Source organism: Ranitomeya variabilis, chromosome 3 (assembly GCF_051348905.1).
Source record: "Ranitomeya variabilis isolate aRanVar5 chromosome 3, aRanVar5.hap1, whole genome shotgun sequence".
NCBI lineage: Eukaryota > Metazoa > Chordata > Amphibia > Anura > Dendrobatidae > Ranitomeya > Ranitomeya variabilis.
Window position 1 is genome coordinate 618,230,067 of NC_135234.1, and position 26,931 is coordinate 618,256,997.

The 26,931-nt window shown below is 44.5% G+C and overlaps 1 protein-coding gene and 1 long non-coding RNA gene across 3 annotated transcripts in view; one reads left to right on the top strand and one right to left on the bottom strand.

Moving 5' to 3' along the window:
* Nucleotides 1-1,052: 1,052 nt before the first annotated feature.
* ESD (esterase D) lies at nucleotides 1,053-24,968 on the bottom strand. The gene is made up of 9 exons (XM_077297390.1): nucleotides 24,947-24,968; nucleotides 22,203-22,275; nucleotides 16,569-16,657; nucleotides 11,210-11,308; nucleotides 6,253-6,377; nucleotides 4,631-4,750; nucleotides 2,900-2,998; nucleotides 2,602-2,769; nucleotides 1,053-2,387 (listed from the first exon to the last, which is right to left on the bottom strand). Exons 2-9 carry the CDS (start codon nucleotides 22,268-22,270, stop codon nucleotides 2,307-2,309), a joined length of 849 nt encoding a protein of 282 aa, XP_077153505.1. The 5' UTR covers nucleotides 22,271-22,275; nucleotides 24,947-24,968; the 3' UTR covers nucleotides 1,053-2,306.
* The window catches only part of LOC143816692 (uncharacterized), a 38,285-nt gene continuing 36,263 nt past the window's right edge, over nucleotides 24,910-26,931 (top strand). For both annotated transcript variants that reach the window (XR_013223980.1, XR_013223981.1), the window contains exon 1: nucleotides 24,910-25,041. This is a non-coding gene — a long non-coding RNA (uncharacterized LOC143816692). The remainder of the gene's footprint in view (nucleotides 25,042-26,931) is intronic.

A 26,931-nucleotide genomic window follows, 5' to 3' on the forward strand; every position in this document is an offset into this window, starting at 1 on the left:
CACAAGCTCTCAATGCAAGCCTATGAGAGCCAGAATGAGGTTCACACAGATGTGTATTAAAAAGTGACCTCTGCACTGCTTCATGAAACACTGGATTAGCCAGCAGATCACTTTTCGCCGAAGACCAACAGGAGCGACACTGGACAAGGATGAAGGTGGCAGCAGGTGAGTATGACACAGGGGACTGACATTTAAAGCTCCACTCCAGTGGTGAAATAAAAAAAAAATGCTGGAGTGGTGTTTTAAGTTTACCACTTCCTCCTATATTCTGCAAACTTTATTTAAAGGGGTGTTCTGGGTATAAAAATGTATCACGGCCAGCTCTACCCTCTCCTAGTGTATCCTCACCCATCCCCTGTAGACTGTGAGCCCTCGCGGGCTGGGTCCTCTTTCCTCCTGTACTTGTGTGGGCCTTGTATTGCTCATGTTTATTGTACTTGTCTATGTGTGCCCCTTTTTTCACATGTAAAGCGCCATGGAATAAATGGCGCTATAAAAATGAATAATAATAATCACCTATTCACAGGAAAGGTGATAACTACTGGGATGGTGGGTGTCTTACGACTCTAGTGCAAGTCACGCCACAGCTCTTCTTGAATTAAACTGTGGTGTCGCGCCTCCATCGCGCCCCTGTCTCATCCCAGCTCTGCCCATTTAGTCAGAGCTGTGCGAAACTAGTGCGAGAACGCCAAAAACTGCAACATTTTTGGCCTAACTCCAAGTTGTGCAAAAATTTTGCGACATTTCACAGCTCTTTTGCCAATTTCCTGGCATAAAAGCTTTGATAATTGGGGCATTATTTTTTTTTTTCGCTAAGGCTGGTTTCACATGTGGTGTCGGGAGGGCTGCGGATGGCAGCGTACTTCCTCCCTTCTTCCTGCAAAATTTTGCGTTTCCGTGCGGTCGCTGCACATGTCAAATCGCTGCATGCGGACGCATCCGCATACAACACACGTCCCTGCCTACCCAATGTTAAACAAAAATCACCTATTGCTGTATCTCTCTATAAGAAAAATAAGACAGTGAGTCATCCAATGATTGAAGATTTATTCTTTTTATTATTAAGGCCACATTACCTCCTCTGAAGATTTCACAAATCGTTAACCATGAATCTCTAGGTTTACTTATCGGCTAGACGCGGTTTCGAAAACCTCTTAGCAATTTTTGGAAACACTGTGAAAGTCTTTGAACAAAAAAGGTTTGCATATATCTAAAAGTATATATGCTACCTAACCCCAAATACTTAGTTGCTACTTATGAGGTCCCCTGCGGCCTTCCAATGAGTCTCTTACTATGACTCCTAAGCATATCTTACAATAACATGTGAAGGATCTTCCCATCAGGTAAGTGAAGCTTTGGTGGTAAGTAGGGCCCAATATCTGTGCTAACGCTGAAAATTAGCTTATTGCCCATTGTTGCAATGTAAGGCTATGTGCACACGTTCCGGATTTTTCGCAAGGGCAAAAACGCTTAAATAACACATACATTAAGCATCCCATCATTTTTAATGCATTCCGCAATTTTTGTGCACATGTTGCGTTTTTTTCCGCGATAAAAACGCATCGCAGCCTGTTCATTAATTTTGCAGATTTTTTGCAGATTTCCCGCTATTTATTGCATTTTGAAGCTCTGGAAAAAAAACACGAAAAATCCGCAACAAAAACCGTGAGAAAACCGCAAAAAAACCACACGCAAAATACGCATGCAGAAGTCCGGTTTTGTTCAGGAAATTCCTGCATAAAATCCTGACGTGTGCACATAGCCTTACAATTATTCATTACATGGGCAGTGCCACATTGATAATTTAACAAAGGGCTTACCTGGTTTGAAATGTTCTGTGGGTTGCAGATGTGTAAAATAACCACAGCGATTACTCGCCGTCCAAGGGTCCAGTGTTGCCTCACTACTACTGCACTGGTCTTTTTTAATGGGCTGTAATGGTGACGTCACTTCTACAAGATACATCACTGCTGCAGCCAATCAATGGGATTAGTGTCTTGTGCCAAACATTGACCTCACCGTTCAGCTCAGTGACTGCACAGGTGACATACGCTGAAGATGTGACATCACCACACAACCTATTAACAAAGGCCCGAGCGGGTGCGGTGAGGCAACCACGCACCCAGGAGGTTGTTATTTTATAGGCTGGCATCCATATTGCCACAAATTAAATTTTAAACCAGACAACCCCTCCAAGCCCTTTTAATATACAAATCATACATTTTCACATTGATCAAAAAAATGATGCCAGTTATCATTTTAATAATTATAGTTTTTACCGGCCCCTCCTCACAACTGTGATTAACTTAAGCATTCAGATATTTTGCATGGTGTCGGATGTGGTCATTTATAAAAGTGGTGATGAAGAAGTAGCTGTGATCATATCCCTGGAAGAAAACAGATAAAACATATAAAATAATCACATAGAATGAATTATTCGTCATTTGTTTTAGTGATGCAGCAACACAAGTGTTATCCTCAGTAGGAAACTAACGATATACGCCGCGCCACTAGGTACGAGTCCTGGATCCACACTGGGCGCTTAGAAAACCTTTAAGCTATTGATAAACTTAATATGGAGCATTTATTCTGGAGCCTCACCTCTTGAAGTCTAAAGACGACAGGAATTTTCCGTTCAGTGCACGCAGCAATAAAATTGTCAGGCAAGAGTTGCCCCGCAGAGAGGAACTGGTCATCTTTCCCCTGGTCAATTAGAATGTCTAGCTGTGAGCCGGAGTAGGTCTTCACCAGATGAGTCGCATCATAGGCCTCCAAGAGAAAGGAAAAAAATGACATTATCTCTCCCAAAGCCTGGAAATAAACCGCCAATGTGAGAAAGAACAGAAGGGTGAGATGTGCGTATATAGTACTATACACAAAACGGCAGAAACCGACATACCTCCCATTTGCTGTTGTCTGATCCCAAATATCCACTAAACGCTTTCTGACCCCAGGGACATTGGCTGGGATTACAAATAGGAGCAAAAGCGGAAACACTCTGTAAAGACAGCAAAATGCAGACTTACAAAGCTTGTAATTTACCAGTGGGTATTACATGTACAACATGGTGAAAGTATAATAATACATTTTATTCCAACCCAATAAAAAGCAGCTGTTTCCTTACAGTATGATATTTATTGGCAATGATGAAGAAGTGAGAAAGACAAATACATTTGGGGGATTTTCTTGAATCACAGACCCACAGCTGTACTGAAAATTCTTAGAGGGAACCTGTCACTATAAAAATGCAGCACAAACTACAGGCACCATGTTATAGAGCAGGAGGAGCTGAGCAGATTGATATATAGTTTTGTGAGAAAAGTTTCAGTGTAACCTGTGTTTTCATCATTTACACACCTGCTCTTTCTGGGATTTCGTGTCCAGTGGGCGGTCCTATCAGTGACTGACAGCTATCTGTATGCATACATATATAGGACCACCCACTGGACCCAAAATCTCAGAAAGAGCAGAGGTTTAAATGCTAAAAACACAGGTTACACTGAATCTTTTCTCACAAAACTATATAGCAATCTGCTCAGCTCCTCCTGCTCTATAACATGATGCCTGTAGTTTGTAATGCATTTTGATAGTGACAGGTTCCCTTTAAAAGGGACGTTTTCAATGTTTTGGGGGGCAAAATACAAGAATTCAGTCAAAGAGACAAGTTCAGTAGTCAACACTCCCACGCGACTCTAAAATCAGATTGCTACTATTGTTTGTCTTCACTAGAGGGGAAGCCGAGGAGGGCTCTTCCAGCTTCTGCAGAGCCGGTAAGACTTGAAAAATGGCAGCACCCATTGCATATTTGTAACAAGCACCGAAAATAGCACTGTAGATTTATTATTTACTGAAAAGTGTATTAGGCTGGTAAATAATATTAACACTAGAGCTCATATGAAAAGCTGCAATTAGCCATACTTTTCTAAATAGTTCCAACAGCAGTATAGCAAAAAGCAGTTATAAATACAAACTACTAATAATACTATGTAGGCTTATAAATCCATTTTACAGCAACATTCTTCATGACCCATGTTGAAATACAACATATAAGGTAAATTTCATAGAAGGATATTATTCATAAAGTCAAGCAAAAGGTCAGATCTTATAATGATGTTTTTACTTCCACTCAACACTGTTGTCCTTCATAGTGTTTTCTACTCTTATTAGGTTGCCTCTTGACAGATGATGTTCCTACTATTTACCTCTGCACTTGAACTTTATGTTTTCTCCAGCATCTCTGCCCTTCACTTAATTACTAAGATTCGCAGCGCACGTCAGGAGACATTAGCAGATCAGCGGGAGATCTAAACACCACGAATGAGTCATCAAACGCCCGGATCCTGGAGATGGCTTCATTGTAGATTACACTTGTCACAAAGACGTGTGGCCAGCAATGTTCATCACAAAATAACTGCCTGTCACTATTTAACCGTTTCTCTATAGGACATTGCACACATCAGTAAAGCAAAGAATTTGACATAAAGGGGCTGTTTATGGAGCAGATTGTCGCCCAACATACGATATCTGATAAGTCGTTCTCTCCAGCTTCCACCCGGCAGCAGAGCAGACTGACTGATGACTGATAGCTGGATGCTCCATATAATAATCCTGGGCTTTCTTCAAACATTACCTTATACTTCCCTGGGTTTTTCAGTGCACAGATTAAAGCACCGTGTCCACCCATAGAGTGGCCAAAAACAGAAATCTTGTCCGGGTCTGTTGGGAAATTTGCATTTATGAGTTGAGGTAGCTGGAAAACAGAAAAAATGATGACATTATTCAGAAATATAATTCTAATAAATAAAATAATGATAATTATAAACAGATAAATTACTTTAATTCAATATGCAATGTCTGAAAGTAGAATATGGTGATGGGCTCATGCCAGATTATTAAAAAAAAATCTTTCTGCCCATGGGGCCTTTGGTCAAGGTGACATTTGGCAGGTCAGACCCTGCAGTTGTACTGGGCTCAGGTCTAATGTAGCATCATTCTCAATGTAACTAATAATAATTCGGCCAGTTCTTAGATGAAAGTTCTCGCACTAACAAGATAATGCAGAAATTAATGTGATTGCCATAGGCAATGGTATGTACATTCTTCTGTATATCAGTGACATAATTAGCATTATTACAATGAGATTCATGCAAGGATTCACAGAGACCCATTTATTTACTCGCCATCATATTTTGCAGCAAGTAACTGCATATATACAGTGAAACTAGCAGTTTACAATCATGCACCATATAAAGAGACACATATGCATGGTTTGGTTTTGTTGCCGGCTGACTATTAGGGTATGTTCACACGCTGCGGATTTTGCTGCGGATCCGCAGCGGTTTCCCATGAGTTTACAGTACAATGTAAACCTATGGGAAACGAAATCCGCAGTGCACATGCTGCGGAAAAAAACGCACGGAAACGCAGCGGTGTATTTTCCGCAGCATGTCAATTCTTTGTGCGGATTCCGCTGCGGGTTTACACCTGCTCCAATAGAAATCTGCAGGTGAAAACCCACAGAGGAAACCGCAAAAGAAACCGTGATAAATCCGCAGTAAAAACCGCAGCAGTTTTTCACTGCGGATTTATCAAATCCGCTGCGGAAAATTCCGCAATGGAATCCGCAGCGTGTGCACATGGCCTTACTGATCTGAGCTGACCACAGAGCGGATGCTGTCACAGTGCAGATCGCGCAGCTCACAAGGAGGGACACAGCAGGGACAAGTTCAGCAGCCTCTGCTCCTTCCTCTGATGACTTTTGTTTGAGTATCCCAACATGCACTGGGGTTCTCAAATGAATAGTCATCAAACAGGAAATAAAAAAAAAAAAAATAGAATAGTTGTTAGTGTAGTTAGGGAAGGGGTTTATTAATATAAGTATATTACAATATAGCTTAGATTGCAGCATTAATAAGGATTTTGGATGACATTTAGTTAAGACTTCGGAGCACCCCTTTATCTCTCCAATCTCAGGGCCAGTATATGCACATTCACACCTGCTCTTCTGTGACTTCTACTCACTCACCATCTGCAGACTTGCTCTTCATAGTTGTTGGCTAGGTCTGGTGCTAATGCATCAAGCTAGCAGATCATGGGCCGGCGAGCCACAGATCATGGGCCAGCGAGCCACATGTGGCTCCATAGCTACAGGTTGGGGATCCTCGATCTAAAACTATTGCATTGTAGCTCAGGCAGTATGTTTAGGGTCATTCTGCTGGATAGACAAATAATGTAGTAAAGGTGTCATGTTACCTCCTCCACGATGTATGAATACATCCTGTAGTTCGTTTTCCAGGGATCCTCAGTGGCATTGACGTAGAATCCAGCTCCAGTGCCAAAGTCCCAGCTCTCATCTTCCCCATCGATACTGCAGCCACCTACCAGGAGGATGAATAATTAAAGGGAATGTGTAATCAGATAATGACCTATAATTTAAATCAGATTTGTGTGTTAAATGCATTTTTAAACATTTTTGGCAATTTTATTTTATATATCACCATGTGTATAAAAAAAATTTAAATGTTGCAATTGGGGCTATTTTCAGGAAGAGTTTACAGCAGACTCCTTATCATTAGAGGCAGGATTACAATGACAAATAACTACAGTTATTGCCCATCTATCATATGTCCCTCTCCATCGGCCACTTACAACGGTAGTCTGTGGCGGCGGTACCGCCTCTTACATACCAGCATTCATGACTCTTCATTGATTAGCCGCCATGGCACAAAGTAATGGTTGCAATGTGACGCATATGTGACAACGTCCAGGCCAGCAATTCAAAAGAAGAGCCCATACAGTGGCCACAGACCACGTCGGATAGAATGCACAAATAGATTAGCACCAATTCTACAGGTAACACCTCTATACACAGTAGATCAGTAGATAACACAGGATCCACCAATCACAATAGGTGATGTCACTGTTAGGGTCAGAGTCTGTTCATTGTTTAATGTAAATGTGGATTTCGAGAAACAATAGCGAGTCTTAGGGTATGTGTCCACGTTCAGGATTACATCCGGTTTAGCTGCGGATTGGACGCAGCATCCAGATGTTACAGCATAGCGGAGGGGATTTTATGAATGAAATCCCGTCTCCACTATGCGTGCGAACACGCACCCGGCGGCCCTGCGGCACGTCTTTTTAGAACATAGCATGTCTGTTTACCTTGCAGCGACGCTCCGTTTCCGAAAGGTAAATCACAGGGCCCTATGTATGGAGTGCGGAGATTCCGGATGTGTTCAGTGAACACATCCGGAATCACCACAGGTACAGAAGGCGCTTTGGGCGGAGCGGGTTTTCCACTCCGTCCAAAGCGCTGTGATTACGGACCGTGGACACATACCCTTAGAGGGCATCTGTCAGTAGGATCAACCCTCCTAAGCCGTCTGTATGGGCATGTAGGCTATAGGAAGCTGAATAAAACAACACCTTAATATCTCTAATCGCAAGTCTTATTGCAGAGAAATCCATGTTTTTCTTATGTGTAAATGAGCTGTTCCAGGCTATGGGCTGGACATAAATCTGACTCCAAGGATTATTATACATGAAGGAGGTGTTACCAGTGTGATGTGTAATGGCCACTCTCTGCTCTCCCTGCAGAGCTGTGTTTGATTATACCTGAACACATCTGCAGGTTCCTGTCAGCTTCAGCTTCCATCTCACAGGCAACCAGTGTTGCAATACAGCAGAGCTGTGAGAGCTGCAGCAAATGTGTTTGCAAGGAGACAAAGTTCAGATCTACCGTCCTGTATTAGTCACATGTCTCACACTGGTAATGCCCCTTTTTATTAAGAACTAGCTGAAGAGCCCGGCGTTGCCTGGGCATAGTAAATATCTGTGGTTAGTTATAGCACCTCACTTCTCTTATTTTCCCATCACGCCTCTCATTTTCCCCCACACATCTCTCATTTTCTCCCTCACACCTCTCATTCCCCCCTCACTCCTCTCATTCCCCCCTGACACTTGTCATTTCGACGTCACATCTGTCATTTTCTGATCACTCCACTATTTTCCATCACTCCTCTCATTTTGCACTCACACCTTTTCATTTTCACCTCACACCTCTCATTTTCCCCTCAGTATATACGTTTGTCATCTCCCTTATATATAGTATACACCTGTATGTCATCTCCTGTATATAGTATATACCTGTATGTCATCTCCCCTGTAAATAGTATATACCTGCTGTATGTCATCTCCTCCTGTATATTGTATATACCTGTGTCATCTCCTCCTGTATAAAGTATATACCTGCATGTCATCTCTTCTGTATATAGTATATACCTGTATGTCATCTCCTATATATAGTATATACCTGTATGTCATCTCCCCTGTATATAGTATATACCTGTATGTCATCTCCCCTGTATATAGTATATACCTGCTGTATGTCATCTCCTCCTCTATATAACTATGTGTCATCTCTTTTATATAGTATATACCTGTATGTCATCTCCTCCTATATATATAGTATATACGTGTGTCATCTCCTCCTGTATATAGTATATACCTGTATGTCATCTCCTCCTGTATATAGTATATACCTGTGTGTCATCTGCTCCTGTATATAGTATATACCTGTATGTCATCTCCTCCTGTATATAGTATATACCTGTATGTCATCTCCTCCTGTATATAGTATATATGTGTTATCTCCTCCTGTATATAGTATATACCTGTATGTCATCTCCTGTATATAGTATATACCTGTGTGTCATCTCCCCTGTATATAGTATATACCTGTGTGTCATCTGCTCCTGTATATAGTATATACCTGTATGTCATCTCCTCCTGTATATAGTATATACCTGTATGTCATCTCCTCCTGTATATAGTATATATGTGTCATCTCCTCCTGTATATAGTATATACCTGTATGTCATCTCCTGTATATAGTATATACCTGTGTCATCTCCTCCTGTATATAGTATATATCTGTATGTCATCTCCTCCTGTATTAGACCTCGTTCACACGTTATTTGGTCAGCATTTTTACCTCAGTATTTGTAAGCTAAATTGGCAGCCTGATAAATCCCCAGCCAACAGGAAGCCCTCCCCCTGGCAGTATATATTAGCTTACACATACACATAATAGACAGGTCATGTGACTGACAGCTGCCGTATTTCCTATATGGTACAGTTGTTGCTCTTGTAGTTTGTCTGCTTATTAATTAGATTTTTATTTTTGAAGGATAATACCAAACTTGTGTGTGTTTTAGGGCGAGTTTCATGTGTCAAGTTGTGTGTGTTGAGTTGCGTGTGGCGACATGCATGTAGCGACTTTTGTGAGATGAGTTTTGTGGCGACATGCGTGTAGCAAATTTTTGTGTGTCGAGTTGCATGTGACAGGTTAGTGTAACAAGTTGTGTGCAGCAAGTTTTGCGCGAGGTGAGTTTTATGTGTGGTGCGTTTTGAGTATGTGCATGAGGTGAGTTTTGCATGTGTGGCGAGTTTTGCGTGAGCCTAGTTTTGCATGTGGCGAGTTTTACACATGGCGAGTTTTGAGTGGTGACTTTTGTGTTTTGACTTTTATGTGGCGAGGTTGGTGTATGTGTGGTGAAATGTGTGCGTGAGTGTGTGTGGTGAGTATCCCATGTCGGGGCCCCACCTTAGCAACTGTACGGTATATACTCTTTGGCACCATCGCTCTCACTCTTTTAGTCTACGTTCACATTAGCGTTCGGCGCCGCAGCGTCGGGCGCCGCAGCGTCGCCGCATGCGTCATGCGCCCCTATATTTAACATGGGGGCGCATGGACATGCGTTGTGCTGCGTTTTGCGAGGCATGCGTTTCTTTGGCCGCAAGCGTTGGGCGCAGAGAACGCAGCAAGTTGCATTTTTTTTGCGTCCAACTTTCGGCGAAAAAGGACGCATGCGTCGCAAAACGCAGCATTTTAGCGTGCGTTTTGTTGCGTTTTTGTTTGCGTTGTGTCGCCGACGCAGCGGCGCACAACGCAAATGTGAACGTAGCCTAAGTCCCCCTTGTTCACATCTGGCAACTGTCAATTTGCCTCCAACACTTTTCCTTTCACTTTTTTCCCCATTATGTAGATAGGGGCAAAATTATTTGGTGAATTGGAAAGAGCGGGGTTAAAATTTCGCCTCATAACATAGCCTATGATGCTCTTGGGGTCCAGACGTGTGACTGTGCAAAATTTTGTGGCTCTAGCTGCGACGGTGCAGATGCCAGTCCCGGACATACACACACATATATACACACATATATACACACACACATTCAGCTTTATATATTAGATAAGCTCTGGAGGCAGATTCTCATGCAGATCAGTGTCCGGCCCATAGATCATTCGTTTACATACAAGAACAACATGGATTTCTCTGGAATAAGGCATTGGATAGCAGATATCAAAGTATCACTTTATTCAGCTTACTATGACCTACGGGCCCCTTAGGAGGGTTCATCCTACTGACAGATTCCCTTGAAAAAAAAAAACCACAGTGGCCAATGTGAAAATGTCTCATTTTTACTAACAAACATAATATAGAAAAAAAATTGGCATAATTAAAAAAAAAATGCATTTAAACACAAAAACCTCATTTAAATAACGGGTCGTTTTCTAATGGCACATTCACTTTAAACCAGTCATATTAATATGCTTATGTAGGCTCCATGAGGTTTGCTACATTGCAACAAGAGCGCTGTAAAGTTCTAGGTCGATCGCTGGCAATGTAACGGTTAGACACGAATACTATAAATATATGATGGATAGACTTGACTGAACAATACACCTGAAACTCCCATTTGCACATACGGTACTTGGAACCAGGTCACAAAAAAAAAAAAAATATTCATAATGGACTCTAGAAACAGAAGAGTCACTTTTTTTCTTCTGCTCGGACAGAATGTGAAGGCTGCAGTTGATCAGTGACTGCTGATTGGCAGCAGTGCTCCTGTTGACATCTCTTCAGCCTCCTAAATATTGGTGCCATTAGACTGGTGGGGGACTGACTACATAGTGTGGTGAGGCAATGCCAGTCTGGAAGGCAAGTTTATTTTCTGTTTTTTTATTACCTTACCACGGAGCCATTAACTTTTAAAGTAAGAGACAACCCCTTGAAATAGAAAATCAAAGAGTCACATTGTTCAAACATTCATCAAATGTTTATAGCTCTCAAATGAAATTCTCCTAACCACCAGAATCAGATTAGTACAATGTTTAACATGTAGCAAACCAAAGGACGACACTTACGAGGACTGGTGTCAGGTGCTACTACAATGAGCCCCAGCTCAGAGGCAGCCTGGTGATAGGCAGCCTTGGTGATAAAGTTTTGTTCTGTGCATGTCAGTCCTGCAAAAAGAAAAACAGATCTATTCAGTTACTTCCCAGAGGAAGCCACATCCTTACAGTCTGCTGTTATTGTTATATATTAACCAAATCAATCACTACCCAGACAAACAACCCAGTAAACTTCTACACATCTCAGAGGTGAACTCTCATACATCCCGACACAGCACCTTTATAGCAAGTAACCAGATCAGAGGTTACAGGGTTCCTCTCCATTCACAATGAAAACAAAAAATAGGCTCGAGTTGTCTTTAAAAAACAACCTTAAAAATTACCGTAACTATGAAAATAAGCACAAAATAGGCCATCAGATTCCATTGATATAGTGATATGAGGGCTTATTCTTCAAAAGGACAAGTTCCAGTTTTGAATGACACCATTCATTTTCATTTTACTATAGAATGTACTGAAAAACTAAAAGGAAAAAAAAATATGGGGTGAAACGGCTAAAAAAACGCAATTCCGTAATTTTTGGGGTAGTTTGCAGAATTCATTCCATATAAAATGACCATGAATGTCCAGGTCAGTTCGATTACGGTGATTCCAAACTTAGAAAGGTTTTTTTTACATTTATTTTAGTTATTACCGTACATTTTTTTTAACTTTGCAACAAAAAAAATTTAAATAAATTGCTTGTGTCATCATTTTTTGAGCTCCATAACTTATTTTTTCATGACTGGACCCATCTGAGGGTTTGAGGGGCTTTTTGTGTTCTAAGGCCTCATTCACATGTCCATGAGAAAATGGTGCCGGTGTCATCAATATCAGGTCCATGGGTCCGATTTTACCATCCGTGTCATCAGTGTTTTTCAAGTCTAGATAAATAAACACACTGATGCCATCTGGGTGCTGTCTGGGTTTTTCATGGACCCATAGACTTTTATAGGTACTTTTCTTCTGTTTTACCAAAGAAAAAAACAGACATGTCTCCGTGTGCTTTGTATGGACACAGAAAAAACACAGACATGTGAATTACACCATAGATTATAATGGGTATGTGTTATATCAATGAAAAAAAATGGATACATCACATATGTAAAACATGGCTGTCTGACTCACGTACAAGTTGTAGATTTTATTGATATCATTTTGAGGTACATACAATGTTTTGATCACTTTTTTATTGTGTTTTTGGGAGAGGGAGGGAGGGACGTGTGATGACCCAGAAAATGCAATTCTCCTTTTTGGTGTTTATCATACAGGTTCAATAATTGTACTCATTTATGGACTGTGTCTGGTATTAAAGCTTTGCTCGTGCATGGGAATCTATCTACTATATAACTGTCTAAGGGATACTTCCGTCTGTCTGTCTTTCTGTCTGTCTGTCCCGGAAATCCCGTGTCGCTGATTGGTCGCGGCCGCCGGGCGCCCGCTCCATACTCCCCTCCAGTCACCGCTCACACAGGGTTAATGCCAGCGTTAACGGACCGCGTTATGCCGCGGGTAACGCACTCCGTTAACACTTCTATTAACCCTGTGTGACCAACTTTTTACTATTGATGCTGCCTATGCGGCATCAATAGTAAAAAGATCTAATGTTAAAAATAATAAAAAAAACTGCTATTCTCACCTTCCGTCCTCCGCCGATGCGCGCGAGGCTGCCGCCAGCTTCCGTTCCCAGAGATGCATTGCGAAATTACCCAGAAGACTTAGCGGTCTCGCTAGGGACAGCTTCGCTGGACAACGGCGGGTGAGTATATAACTATTTTTTATTTTAATTATTTTTTTTTTTTTTTAACAGGGATATGGTGCCCACCCTGGTATATACTACGTGGGCTGTGTTATATACTGCGTGGCTGCTATATACTATGTGGCCAGTGTTATATACTATGTGGCCTGTGTTATATACTGCGTGGGCTGTGTTATATACTGCGTGGGCTGTGTTATATACTACATGGCTCTGTTATAGACTGCGTGTCTGCTATATACTACATGGCTGCTATATACTATGTGGGTAGTGTTATATACTACATGGGCAGTGTTATATACAGCTTGGGCAGTGTTATATACTGCGTGGGCTGTGTTATATATTACGTGGGCTGTGTTATATACTACGTGGCTCTGTTATAGACTGCGTGTCTGCTATATACTACATGGCTCCTATATACTACGTGGCCTGTGCTATATACTATGTGGCTGCTATATACATACATACATACATACGCTAGAATACCCGATGCGTTAGAATCGGGCCACCATCTAGTATTCATATAATTGTCTTGTAATGTTTTCATTTCCTGTTCTGTCCAGATGTCATTGTATCCCAGAATTCCAAGCGGAGGAAGTTCACCGACCGCCATATTGGGACACCCAAGTGATGGGTGTCTCAATATGAAAACTGATGCTGGTATCAAGCTATTGCCCGGTGCCACCAGGGGAACACCGTCGCACCACACACACACTCTATACGCCATACGCACCACACTCACGCAGCCTCTTGCCCGGTACCAGCAGCGGAACACAGTCGCAAACGCCGCCGCTGGGAGCAACCGAATGATTCACTGACTACCGCCATCTTTGTACAGGAGGAGCGCATGCGCAGTTTTAATGTGACTGCCGCTATCTGTCTGCACCAAGATGGTGGCGGTCTGCTTTACTGCGCCTGCGCGAATTACGCACAGGTGCAGTGAATCATTCGGCTGATCCCGGCGGCAGATGCGCGACGTCTCTACAGGCAGAGGAAGCCGGTCACATTAAAGGGGTTTTCCCATGAACGAAAGTTCATTTTAAACATTGACTGTGTCTGACCGTGTACGGAGCATACCACATCTCCTGGGCAGGGGAGGAAGCAAAAGACAATACTGTCATTACAGCAGGGGATCACAGAGGATTCATTTTGTGAGGTAAAATATTTCACTGACTGTTTTTAAAAAATATTTTACCTCACAAAATGTATCCTCTGTGATCCCTTGCTGTAATGTCAGTATTGTCTTTGAGGGGAGAACACAGCACAGGAAGGAGAGAGACAGCAGACAAGCGGGATAGCACATGGGGTAGACAGGTCAAAGAAGAGAGCACAGACGGGAGAAGTCAGCACATGGGAAAAGAGAGCGTGGATAGGTGGGTGAGCACATGGGGGGGGGGGGGGGAAGAGAGATTTTCAACACTGCAAAGCATGCCCCCATCGGGACATTACCGGCTTCTATCTGTTATAAGTTATAAAACCAGAATCAGCCCATACTAAAGATCTGTGCTGCTTAGGCTTCTTTCACACTTCAGTTGTTTGGCGTCAGTCTGCTCCGACATAGTGACGGATCGACGGATCCGTCACAATTGTTGAGAAAACGGTTCTAACGGATCCGTTTTTTTGACGGATCCGTTACTTGGGGGTTGTCCGGGAAAAGTATCTACTTTTTGGAGCATGCGCAATTGAAAAAGCGGATTGGGGCGACGGATCCGCCAAATGACGGTCGCGACGGATCCGTCGCCCATAGGCGGCCATTCTATGGAATGGCGGACGTGACGGATCCGTCGCGAACCGCCATTTCGGCGCAGACAAAAAACGATATAATGTCCATCAATGTCTAGATGACGTCCGCCAAATCTCGACGGATCCGTCACATGGCAGATGGAACGGACGACCATCCGCCACAATCCGTCACTAATGCAAGTCTATGGGAAAATAGCGGATCTGCAAAAAAAAAATGGCGGATGCGCTATTTGACGAAAACGACGGATTCAAACTGACGCCAAAAGACTGAAGTGTGAAAGAGGCCTTATAGGGGAAAATAATAAACCACTTATTCTCAATAGGTTGTTACTTTCATAAAGATTACACTCACATTTCTGAGACCTGATTAAAGGTACCGTTACACTAAACGACTTACCAACGATCACGACCAGCGATACGACCTGGCCGTGATCGTTGGTAAGTCGTTGTGTGGTCGCTGGGGAGCTGTCACACAGACAGCTCTCTCCAGCGACCAAGGTTCAGGGGAACGACTTCGGCATCGTTGAAACTGTTTTCAACGATGCCGAAGTCCCCCTGCAGCACCCGGGTAACCAGGGTAAACATTGGGTTACTAAGTGCAGGGCCGCGCTTAGTAACCCGATATTTACCCTGGTTACCATTGTAAAAGTGAAAAAAAAAAAAACAGTACATACTCACATTCTGATGTCTGTCACGTCCCCCGGCGTCCACAGGGTTACGCGCTGCTGCCGAGAGCTTCCTGCACTGAATGTGTCAGCGTCGGCAGTAAAGCAGATCACAGCGGTGACATCACCGCTGTGCTCTGCTTTACGGCCGGCGCTGACACAGTCAGTGCAGGAAGCTCTGAGCAGCAGCGCGTAACCCTGTGGACGCCGGGGGACATGACAGACATCAGAATGTGAGTATGTACTGTTTTTTTTTTTTTTCACTTTTACAATGGTAACCAGGGTAAATATAGGGTTACTAAGCGCGGCCCTGCACTTAGTAACCCGATATTTACCCTGGTTACAAGTGAACACATCACTGGATCGGCGTCACACACGCTGATCCAGCGATGACAGCGGGTGATCAGCGACGAAATAAAGTTCTGGACTTCTAGCTCCGACCAGCGATATCACAGCGGGATCCAGATCGCTGCTGCGTGTCAAACACAATTAGATCGCTATCCAGCACGCTGCAACGTCACGGATCGTCGTCGTTCTCGCTGCAAAGTCGCTTAGTGTGAAGGTACCTTAAGTCCTCAATCAGATGCCCATTTTTCTGTGTTTTTTTCACGGATAGAACACATACCTGGTATTATCTATGGAGCAGACAGATTTACATTGGTCTTCCTGTGTATTACAGGCAATCAAATGTCCACTGATCGGTAAATCGGCGTTCATATCGTGTCACCGGTCAGTCCATGTAAAATGGACCTTTACAGAAACAGCATAGAGGAGGTACTATTTTCAAAACCTGCCTCTGGCGGCTGGGATCTAGAAGCAGTTATTCCCGCCTCGGCTGTGACTCCACCAAAATGGACACAGGCTCCGACTCCACAGCCCTGCCTCCTACTACCTGCAGATTCCTTCGTGCCTCCTGGGATTAGCAGGCCTCCGTAACGCCATGCATGCATCACATCGTACAGGGCCTGCTGATCAGAAAAGGAATTGGGGATGCTGCAAGAAGTAGGAAGATCACAGTGCTCTGAAACAGCAGCCACAGACTACAAACGTGGCTACTAGACCAGGATAGGAATCTTGATGCTCAACTCTACTAGATCAGTTCTCTGAATTGACATCTGTATGCAGTCCGCAGGCTGTGAAAGGCACGTCAGTGTATGAAGCTACCCACCTGATAGCCAGTACAGCACTGGGCACTTGCCACTCTCAGCTTTAGGAGGAAGATAGATTCCAAACTTCATCTTGCACTTTAATTCTGCACTGTAAAAATGTATAAAGTGGTCATCAGTCATTCACAGCAACAGGGGAATGACAATTATATATGCCTGTCACAAACTATTTTGCAGAAAAGTAGAAATACAGGTAAATAAAAATGGCTTCAGCAAGCCATGCTACATCTACTATGTAAGAACCACATGTATAAAACATATTGCTAACAAAATAATCCATCCACAGAAAATAACAATGAAGACATGTCCTCTGTAGGACAAGACAAGCAGCAGTAATGGTGACCATGGCCTGGTATGTTCACACGATGGATTAGTATCCGGTGTGTAAGTTCTTTTGCCTAAATCCAAGGCTGACTTTTAGATTTCTACAGCAGATTTGCAGTTTGCACGGCCATGTATTCCGAATGAGGATAGGCTCAATTGTCACTCAATAGGGGTAATACTCACATTTTCCGCAGGAAATGGCAACATACTTATGTTTGCAACACAATTTTTTTTCTGTGGTGGCACAAAACATCTGCACTGATGAATGAGAATGGGGTTGCAGAACCAAAATGTACAGGAAAAAGAGTATGCACCTAGATCTGTGTAAAGTATTGCATCCACTTTACAACAATTTACATTGCTTGCCTGGTTTGGCACTGGGAACCAGACTCATATGTGTCAGCAGGCCCCAAGATGTATTGAATGAAACATTCTGCACTACTGCCTACATAGATAGTTATTTTATGGGAAAATGGGCCTGAATTAAAAGGAAAGGCTAGTAGGATAACACACGGGTGCACTATTACGTCACAGGCGCTCACACTGCTGTAGACCAATGAGAGGTAAATAGGCCGTAATGACATGTCTGCGCACTCCTGTGTGGGCTATCAATGGTGAAGTGGAGTGACTCCATTATGCACTGCTGATGTACACAACATACTTCTCTACAAATAATGTACACAACTTTCTCAGCACTTATCTATTCAACGATAAAGGGCATAAACGTAATTCACAGCTAAGTATAAATGCACCCAAGAAAACATTCACCAGCCTGACAGACGCTAGCCGACACATATAATAGCAATCCTTGGCTGTTAGCCGTCCATTTATTTTACTGCTTTCAGTTATAAATACAGGGATTAGCCTGAATATGTGAAAAGAACAGAATGGGAACTGAAAAGAGGTTTTGTTATAATGCGGCAAAAGAAATCCCAACAATTGATAAAAAGCTATTATAATAACCATGTATTATTGTACAGAGAGACAGCAGCACGGAGCCGCCACATCCACACAATGAAAGCAGCCACGCTCTGTGCGCGGGACGGACCCAATACCAATGTCAGGAGCAGCAATGGTGACCAGTGACTGCGTACAGGTGTAGCCTAGCCGCAGATCACAGAGGGGCAGGCAGCGCCTGTCAGCTGCCCACTCCGACATCAGACACGGAGAGATGCAGCTGCAGACCCGGCAAATCAGTTACCTAGGCAACCGTCCAACGCCAAACAGGTATCACGCACGTGTCCTATTAATGACAATATTTGCTGAGAGTCATGCGGTTGTCTGCTGGCCAAGGTGAAGCAGAAATGTCATATCAGGCAGAAAATAAGGTACTGCACACCTCCATTAAAGTGCATTTCCAGGGAAACGATAAAATCCACAGTGCGCTTAGATCCTTATAAACAGGATTCCCTTTAAGGCTATGTGCACACGTTGCGTTTTTTTAATGCAAATTTTTACCTGCGTTTTACAATACCAGCAAAGTCTGTGAGATTTCAGAAATCTCATGCACACACCTTAGTCTTTCTTCCTGACTGTTTTGTCAAAGAACTAAGTTTTTTGAAAAATGCAGCAAGTCACCTCTTTCAGCGTTTTTTCAGTGTTTTTGCAACAACTTTTTCAAAATATCTCGATTTATTTAGTATTGAGAAGTAGCGCCACACACAACTATCTGCACTTACACACTTTGTCATGTTATGAATGCGGTACTTAATGGTTGTCAGAAGAATTTTCTGCCACGCTGAATGCACTTGGGCATGTAATTCATCAAGATCCACTACTAGCAGCTCTCTTTGCAATTCCCAACCAATGATGTCTCGTTTGTTCTGGATGGGAGACAAGTCTGGAGACGCTGCAGGCATAGTAGAACGTTTAGGCCACACAGGCTGCTCACAGTAACTTGAGCAACATGCAGCCAACTACATCATAAATTATTGATTTGCACACCAAATGCAACTTCATCATTTGTAATAAACCCCAGACTATTCATCTCCTCAATTTGAAATGAAAGAATTGGATAGTAAGCCACAACATACCGTTAAATGCATATTAATCAAGTAATTACTTTTGAGTTTGCAAATGCAGGACCTACTGTGAGTACTGAATGTATACACATACACAACACCAATTCCAAAAAAAGTTGGGACACAGCTGAAAATATAAAGAAAACAAGAATGCAATGATTTGCAAATCTCTTATAGGCATATATTCACAGCAGACTATAGAACACAGATCAGATGGTGAAAGTTAGACACGCTTCCATTTTATCTGAAAATTGTTTTACTCAGTTTGAAATTGAGGGCAGGAACACCTTAAAAAAGATGAGACAGGGCCATGTCTACCATTGTGTAGCATCCCCTCTTCTTTTTACAATAGTTTGTAATCGTTTGGGAAGTGATGAGACAATTACTGGAGTTTTGGGATTAGAACGTTGCTTGGTGTAGGATTATTACTGTTAAACAGTCCAGGGTCTTTGCCAGGTTTTTGGTTTCAAAATGCACCAAATATTTTCAATTGGCCAGGACTGCAGCGACTAGTTCATCACCCGAACTCTTTTTCTGTGAAGCCATGCTGGTGCGATGGATGCAGCATGTGGCGAGTGGATATTTGTATACCTGGTATTTTCCGTTTCCCGTGTTTGTGCTACCTTGTTTGTCTGGTTGGTTGTACTACAGTGCACAACTTCCGTCTTCCCTGTGTGGAGGAAGGGTACAGATGGAGGGCGGATTCAGGAGATAAGGCCGGGTACGTGGCCCTAACATCTTCACCTTCAGAAGTAACCCAGGGAACAGGGCGAGCTAGGGTGTCCCCTAGCATTAGGGACAGAGGAGCGCCCCTGGTCACCCGACAACAGAGTCATGACAGTCACTTTCCTCTTTAGTCCACAGCATCTGTGATTTCAATAAAGAATTTCACGTTTTGATTCTTGACTACAGAACAGTTTTCCATTTTGTCTCAGTCCATTTTAAATTTATTTCACCCCAGAGGAGACGGCAGCATTTCTGGATTGCGTTGATTTATAGCTTCTTATTTGCAGGATACATCTTTAATTGCGTTCACAGACATTGATTTCTGGAAATATTCCTGAGCCCATACAGTGTTTTGCATGACTGAATCATGTATGTTTTTAATGTAGTGCCAACTTTTTTGAGATGTGTTGCCGCCATCAATTTCTAAAACACTAAGGGTATGTGCACACGTTGCGGATTTTGCTGTGGATCCGCAGCGGATTTGACGCTGATGATTCTCAGCAGTTTTCGATGCAGTTTACAGTACCATGTAAACCTATGAAAAACCAAATCCGCAGTGCACATGCTGTGGAAAGTTCCACACGGAAACTTTGCGGTTTATTTTCCGCAGCATGTCAACTCTTTGTGCGGATTCCGCAGCGTTTTACACCTATTCCTTAATAGGAATCCGCAGGTGTAAAAACGCAGGCGAAATCCGCACAAAATCCGCAGTAAATTCGCGGAAAATCCACAACGTGTGCACATACCCTTAATTTTTTCAACTGAAATGAAAAAAATGTCTAACTTTCACATTCTGATCTGTGTTCTTTGTTCTGCTGTGAATAAATTATGGCTGTACGAGGTTTCCATGTGATTGCATTCTTGTTTTATTTACATTTTACACAGCATCCCAATGAATTGGAATTATACACTGCTCAAAAAAATAACGGGAACACTTAAACAACAGAATATAACTTCAAGTAAATCCAACTTCTGTGAAATCAAACTGTCCACTTAGGAAGCAACACTGATTGACAATCAATTTCACATGCTGTTGTGCAAATGGAATAGACAACAGATGGAAATTATTGGCAATTCTCAAGACACGCTCAATAAAGGAGTGGTTCTGCAGACCGCATCTCAGTACCAATGCTTTCTGGCTGATGTTTTGGTCACTTTTGAATGTTAGTTGTGCTTTCACATTCGTGGTAGCATGAAACGGACTCTACAACCCACACAAGTGGCTCACGTAGTGCAGCTCATCCAGGATGGCACATCAATGCGAGCTGTGGCAAGAAGGTTTGCTGTGTCTGACAGCATAGTGTCCAGAGGCTGGAGGCACTACCAGGAGACAGGCCAGTACACCAGGAGACGTGGAGGGGGCCGTAGGAGGGCAACAAGCCAGCAGCAGGACCGCTACCTCAGCCTTTGTGCAAGGAGGAACAGGAGGAGCACTGCCAGAGCCCTGCAAAATGACCTCCAGCAGGCCACACATGTCAATGTGTCTGCACAAACGGTTAGAAACCGACTCCATGAGGATAGTGTGAGTGCCCGATGTCCACAGATGGGGGTTGTGCTCACAGCCCAACACCGTGCAGGACGCTTAGTATTTGCAACAGAACACCAGGATTGGCAAATTCGCCACTAACGCCCTGTCCTCTTCACAGATGAAAGCAGGTTCACACTGAGCACATGTGACAGACGTGACAGAGTCTGGAGCTGCCGTGGAGAGAGATCTGCTGCCTGCAACATCCTTCAGCATGACCGGTTTGCAGTGGGTCAGTAATGGTGTGGGGTGCCATTTCTTTGGAGGGCCGCACAGCCCTTCACGTGCTTGCCAGAGGTACCCCGACTGTCATTAGGTACCGAGATGAGATCCTCAGACCCCTTGTGAGACCATATGCTGGTGCGGTTGGCCCTGGATTCCTCCTAATGCAGGACAATGCCAGACCTCATGTGGCTGGAGTGTGTCAGCAGTTCCTGAAGGATGAAAGCATTGAAGCTATCGACTGGCCCACCCGTTCCCCAGACCTGAATCCGACTGAGCACATCTGGGATATGTCTCGCGCCATCCGCCAACTTCACGTTGCACCACAGACTGTACAGGAGTTGGCAGATGCTTTAGCCCAGGTTTGGGAGGAGATCCCTCAGGAGACCATCCGCCGCTTCATCAGGAGCATGCCCTGGCGTTGTACAGTAGGGAGGTCATACAGGCACGTGGAGGCCACACACAATACTGAGCATCTTTTCCTTGTCATGAGGCATTTCCATTGAAGTTGGATCAGCCTGTAATTTATTTTCCACTTTGATTTTGAGTATCATTCCAAATCCAGACCTCCATGGGATATTCATTTTGATTTACATTGATAATTGTTATGTTTTATTGTTCTGAACACCTTCCACTATGCAATGAATAAAAATTTGCAATTGGAATATTTCATTCAGATATCTAGGATGTGGTATTTTAGTGTTCCCTTTATTTTTTGAGCAGTGTATGTAGATACATACAAAAACAGTGTGAGCAGCATTTGGAGGATTCATCATTTTGAGGTCAGCGACATCAGTATGGGGGCTATGGGGTCTTACCTATCATGCTCAAACACCTTTTGGAAGCCTTCAGAGCACTTGTTGCTGGAAACCTGCTTTAAAGCCATCTTCTGTGGAATGCAAAAAAATAAAATATTTTTTTTTAAATCACAGCATTAAAAGAACTGAAAGGCTGAATTCAGACAATAACTTTCAGTCTATATATGGACTGCAATGCCCAGATCACTCACGGGTCCCATGGCCTGAATGGTCTCATTGCCATGTATTCAACTTTCAGTTTTGGTGATGAAAAGCATTGCAGTCCGCATAGGGCCAGATTCACACATCCATGTGTCACAGTCCTGATCCAGACCTTGACATGCCTATGAGGCTTTTGAGCTTAGGTCAGGAGACCTGCGGCCGGCTCATAAGTCACGGACTGTGACTCACAGGTGTGTGAATCCAGCCTAAAGATTGAAAAGCACATACAGTACATCTGAATTCGGCCTTTGATAGATTGTTCATTTATCAGAAAATAACATCCTGCCTGCACTATTGGAAATGTCCTATGTTTTGATGATGAATAATAAGTGCACAGTTACAAAACAGAAACACATTGTAAATAAATCATAAACACAGACACACGGTCACCCCTGGAAAGAGAACCACAGAGACCAGCCGGGCACCAGGGCAGGGCTAGGAGAAGAGCATTGGTGGATGATTATACCTTGGGCCTGAAATTAATTTATGGGTCTGGTCTGCATTATATTATTAAAGGGGATATCCACCATTGGAATATCACATCTGAATTGCTCCAGAGGGCATAGCAATGTATAATATACGTTCGCTGATTCCGGTCTCAGTGCAGTGTCCTCTGCAGGTCAACCAACAAAGACAATGGCTGCAGCCTTCAGATTTGTCGGAGCAGAACATTCATTGATCTTCCACTTGAACAAAGCTTGAATACGGGAGCCAAATAGTGGTCACCGATCGGCTGTAGAGACGAGCTAACATTGTGCATATTAGATGACCCGCAGCATACATGGTGCTGAGCAGGGCCGCCATCAGGGCATAACTACCCTTACTGGTGTATGAGGCCTATGAGGTGGGGGGCCTGGAGTCAGGGTTTTCCACTCAGCGCAAACTTGAAACAGGACCAATGTGAGAAGGGAACAGTAAGGAGGAGCATCATTGTGACAGACAGCTGATAGAGTGCAGCCAGTGCTTAGCCACAGGAGGGTGGGACGCCCCCATTCAATCCCCAATGAGCCCACGCTCCTGCAGTATTATCCCCAGTCATCACTGAGCAGCAGGAGTTGCCGTGTCCCGGCCATGGGGTTGCGGTATTTATCCCCTGTATGTGGTATTATTCGGTCACTCTGTGGTGATAATATGTGCATTTGATCTGGTCACGGTGTGTCGGTATTTGTTCCTTGTATGTAGTATTATTTGGTCACTATGTGGTAGCAATGCATCCTGGCCTTGGAGTTGCGGTATTTTTCTCCTGTCAGCGGTATAATAATCTTTATTTATATAGCACCAACATATTCCGCAGCGCTTTACAGTTTCAAACACAAGTCATAAGTAACAACATTAGTAATACAATAATTAAAGAGAAATAAGACGACCCTGCTCGTGAGAGCTTACAATCTACAATATTATTAGGTATTATTAGGACACACTGTGGAATATGTGATCTGGTCACAGTGTGGCGGTATTTGTTCCTTGTATGTGGTATTCAGAGATGAACAAACATTGTCAGTGCCCTCCTTATTTAGCAGGCTATAGCACTTACTGAACAAGCAGCATAGGGAACTTGGATACCTGGAGCGCTCCCGATGATCAGCTGTTCGACGCTGCAGCTGCATGTGTCGCAGCAGTTACAATACATTCATTGAGAGCCTGTGTGTTGTGACTGTCACATAGCCGCGGCACATGCAGCTGCAGCGCCGAACAGCCGCTCATCAGGAGCAGCAGTAGGCGAGTACATGAACACATTGCTTCTTTACACGGGAGCTGTACAGTGAAGGAAAGCAGTCACCTCGCTTATCAGTGTCCGGCGACTGTGGCTGGTGCTGCCCAAAAAATGTGATAATCAACAGGGCAGCACGGTGGCTCAGTGGTTACACTGCAGCCTTGCAGTGCTGGAGTCCTGGTTTCAAATCCCACCTTGGACAACATCTGCAAGGAGTTTGTATGTTCCCCCCGTGTTTGCGTGGGTTTCCTCCGGGTTCTCCGGTTTCCTCCCACATTCCAAAGACATACTGATAGGGAATCTAGATTGTGAGCCCCATCAGGGACAGCGATGATAATGTGTGCAACCTGTAAAGCGCTGCGGAATATGTTAGCGCTATATAAAAAGATTATTAATAAAGATTATTAGAATAAGATACTGACTGTTACATAATTCTGCACACAGATATTCTCCTAACAAGATATTCTCTCTTAGACATTCAGGTGTATTAGCCTTCATGACTGACAGCTCTGTGCTCGGGCAATAATACAATTAATCTACAAATGGCCTCATTCCTGTGCACAGGGCAGTGAGGCGGGACAGACGCCATTCCCTGTCAGACGCACTGCTGCCTGTGAATGGAGGGAGGCTATGTATAGCTCCGGCTGCAGAGCGCACATGGCAGCCTCTGGCAGCTGCTTGTTATCTGGGTGCGCTGGGGCTTGTAGTGCTGCCACCTCCCTCCGCGCCCCTCACACTACATGGGAGAGTCTGCAGTCACCGAAGCCGCTGCAACCGTAGCGTTATAGCCGGGCCGTCCTCACTAACAAATCCTATACACAGCACCCACCTGCAGAGAAACTTCTCACAGCAGATCCTAATGAGCGACAGGATCTTTCATGATGTCACGACCTCGTGACAAGTCACGTGTGGGGGAGGAGTCAGGTACTGCGCTTGATCCTGGGAAATGTTAGTGACTGTGTTTAGATTAGAAGTATAAAAAACACTGAACAGCGCAGAGTGTGGATCCTGCATAGGTGTGTGTAATGTGTGCGTGCACCAGAGGCAGAGCTGTGTGTAATGTGTGCGTGCACCAGAGGCAGAGCTGTGTGTAATGTGTGCGTGCACCAGAGGCAGAGCTGTGTGTAATGTGTGCGTGCACCAGAGGCAGAGCTGTGTGTAATGTGTGCGTGCACCAGAGGCAGAGCTGTGTGTAATGTGTGCGTGCACCAGAGGCAGAGCTGTGTGTAATGTGTGCGTGCACCAGAGGCAGAGCTGTGTGTAATGTGTACGTGCACCAGAGGCAGAGCTGTGTGTACGGTGTGCGTGCACCAGAGGCAGAGCTGTGTGTACCGTGTGCGTGCACCAGAGGCAGAGCTGTGTGTAATGTGTGCGTGCACCAGAGACAGAGCTGTGTGTACGGTGTGCGTGCACCAGAGGCAGAGCTGTGTGTAATGTGTGCGTGCACCAGAGGCAGAGCTGTGTGTAATGTGTGCGTGCACCAGAGGCAGAGCTGTGTGTAATGTGTGCGTGCACCAGAGGCAGAGCTGTGTGTAATGTGTACGTGCACCAGAGGCAGAGCTGTGTGTACGGTGTGCGTGCACCAGAGGCAGAGCTGTGTGTACCGTGTGCGTGCACCAGAGGCAGAGCTGTGTGTAATGTGTGCGTGCACCAGAGACAGAGCTGTGTGTACGGTGTGCGTGCACCAGAGGCAGAGCTGTGTGTAATGTGTGCGTGCACCAGAGGCAGAGCTGTGTGTAATGTGTGCGTGCACCAGAGGCAGAGCTGTGTGTAATGTGTACGTGCACCAGAGGCAGAGCTGTGTGTAATGTGTACGTGCACCAGAGGCAGAGCTGTGTGTAATGTGTGCGTGCACCAGAGGCAGAGCTGTGTGTACGGTGTGCGTGCACCAGAGGCAGAGCTGTGTGTAATGTGTACGTGCACCAGAGGCAGAGCTGTGTGTACCGTGTGCGTGCACCAGAGGCAGAGCTGTGTGTAATGTGTGCGTGCACCAGAGGCAGAGCTGTGTGTAATGTGTGCGTGCACCAGAGGCAGAGCTGTGTGTACGGTGTGCGTGCACCAGAGGCAGAGCTGTGTGTAATGTGTGCGTGCACCAGAGGCAGAGCTGTGTGTACCGTGTGCGTGCACCAGAGGCAGAGCTGTGTGTAATGTGTGCGTGCACCAGAGGCAGAGCTGTGTGTAATGTGTGCGTGCACCAGAGGCAGAGCTGTGTGTACGGTGTGCGTGAACCAGAGGCAGAGCTGTGTGTAATGTGTGCGTGCACCAGAGGCAGAGCTGTGTGTAATGTGTGCGTGCACCAGAGGCAGAGCTGTGTGTAATGTGTACGTGCACCAGAGGCAGAGCTGTGTGTACGGTGTGCGTGCACCAGAGGCAGAGCTGTGTGTACCGTGTGCGTGCACCAGAGGCAGAGCTGTGTGTACGGTGTGCGTGCACCAGAGGCAGAGCTGTGTGTAATGTGTGCGTGCACCAGAGGCAGAGCTGTGTGTAATGTGTGCGTGCACCAGAGGCAGAGCTGTGTGTAATGTGTGCGTGCACCAGAGGCAGAGCTGTGTGTAATGTGTGCGTGCACCAGAGGCAGAGCTGTGTGTAATGTGTGCGTGCACCAGAGGCAGAGCTGTGTGTAATGTGTGCGTGCACCAGAGGCAGAGCTGTGTGTAATGTGTACGTGCACCAGAGGCAGAGCTGTGTGTACGGTGTGCGTGCACCAGAGGCAGAGCTGTGTGTACCGTGTGCGTGCACCAGAGGCAGAGCTGTGTGTAATGTGTGCGTGCACCAGAGGCAGAGCTGTGTGTAATGTGTGCGTGCACCAGAGGC

Bases quoted from the DNA above. Each gene is read 5' to 3' on its own strand.
- ESD (XM_077297390.1), bottom strand. From the start codon at position 22,270: ATGGCTTTAAAGCAGGTTTCCAGCAACAAGTGCTCTGAAGGCTTCCAA. The intron at 11,309-16,568 runs GTGGGTAGCTTC...TTCTTTTTGCAG, and splicing joins AGTGCTGTACTGGCTATCAG to GACTGACATGCACAGAACAA. The intron at 2,770-2,899 runs GTATGTCGGTTT...TTTCTCTTGGAG, and splicing joins CAGACAACAGCAAATGGGAG to GCCTATGATGCGACTCATCT.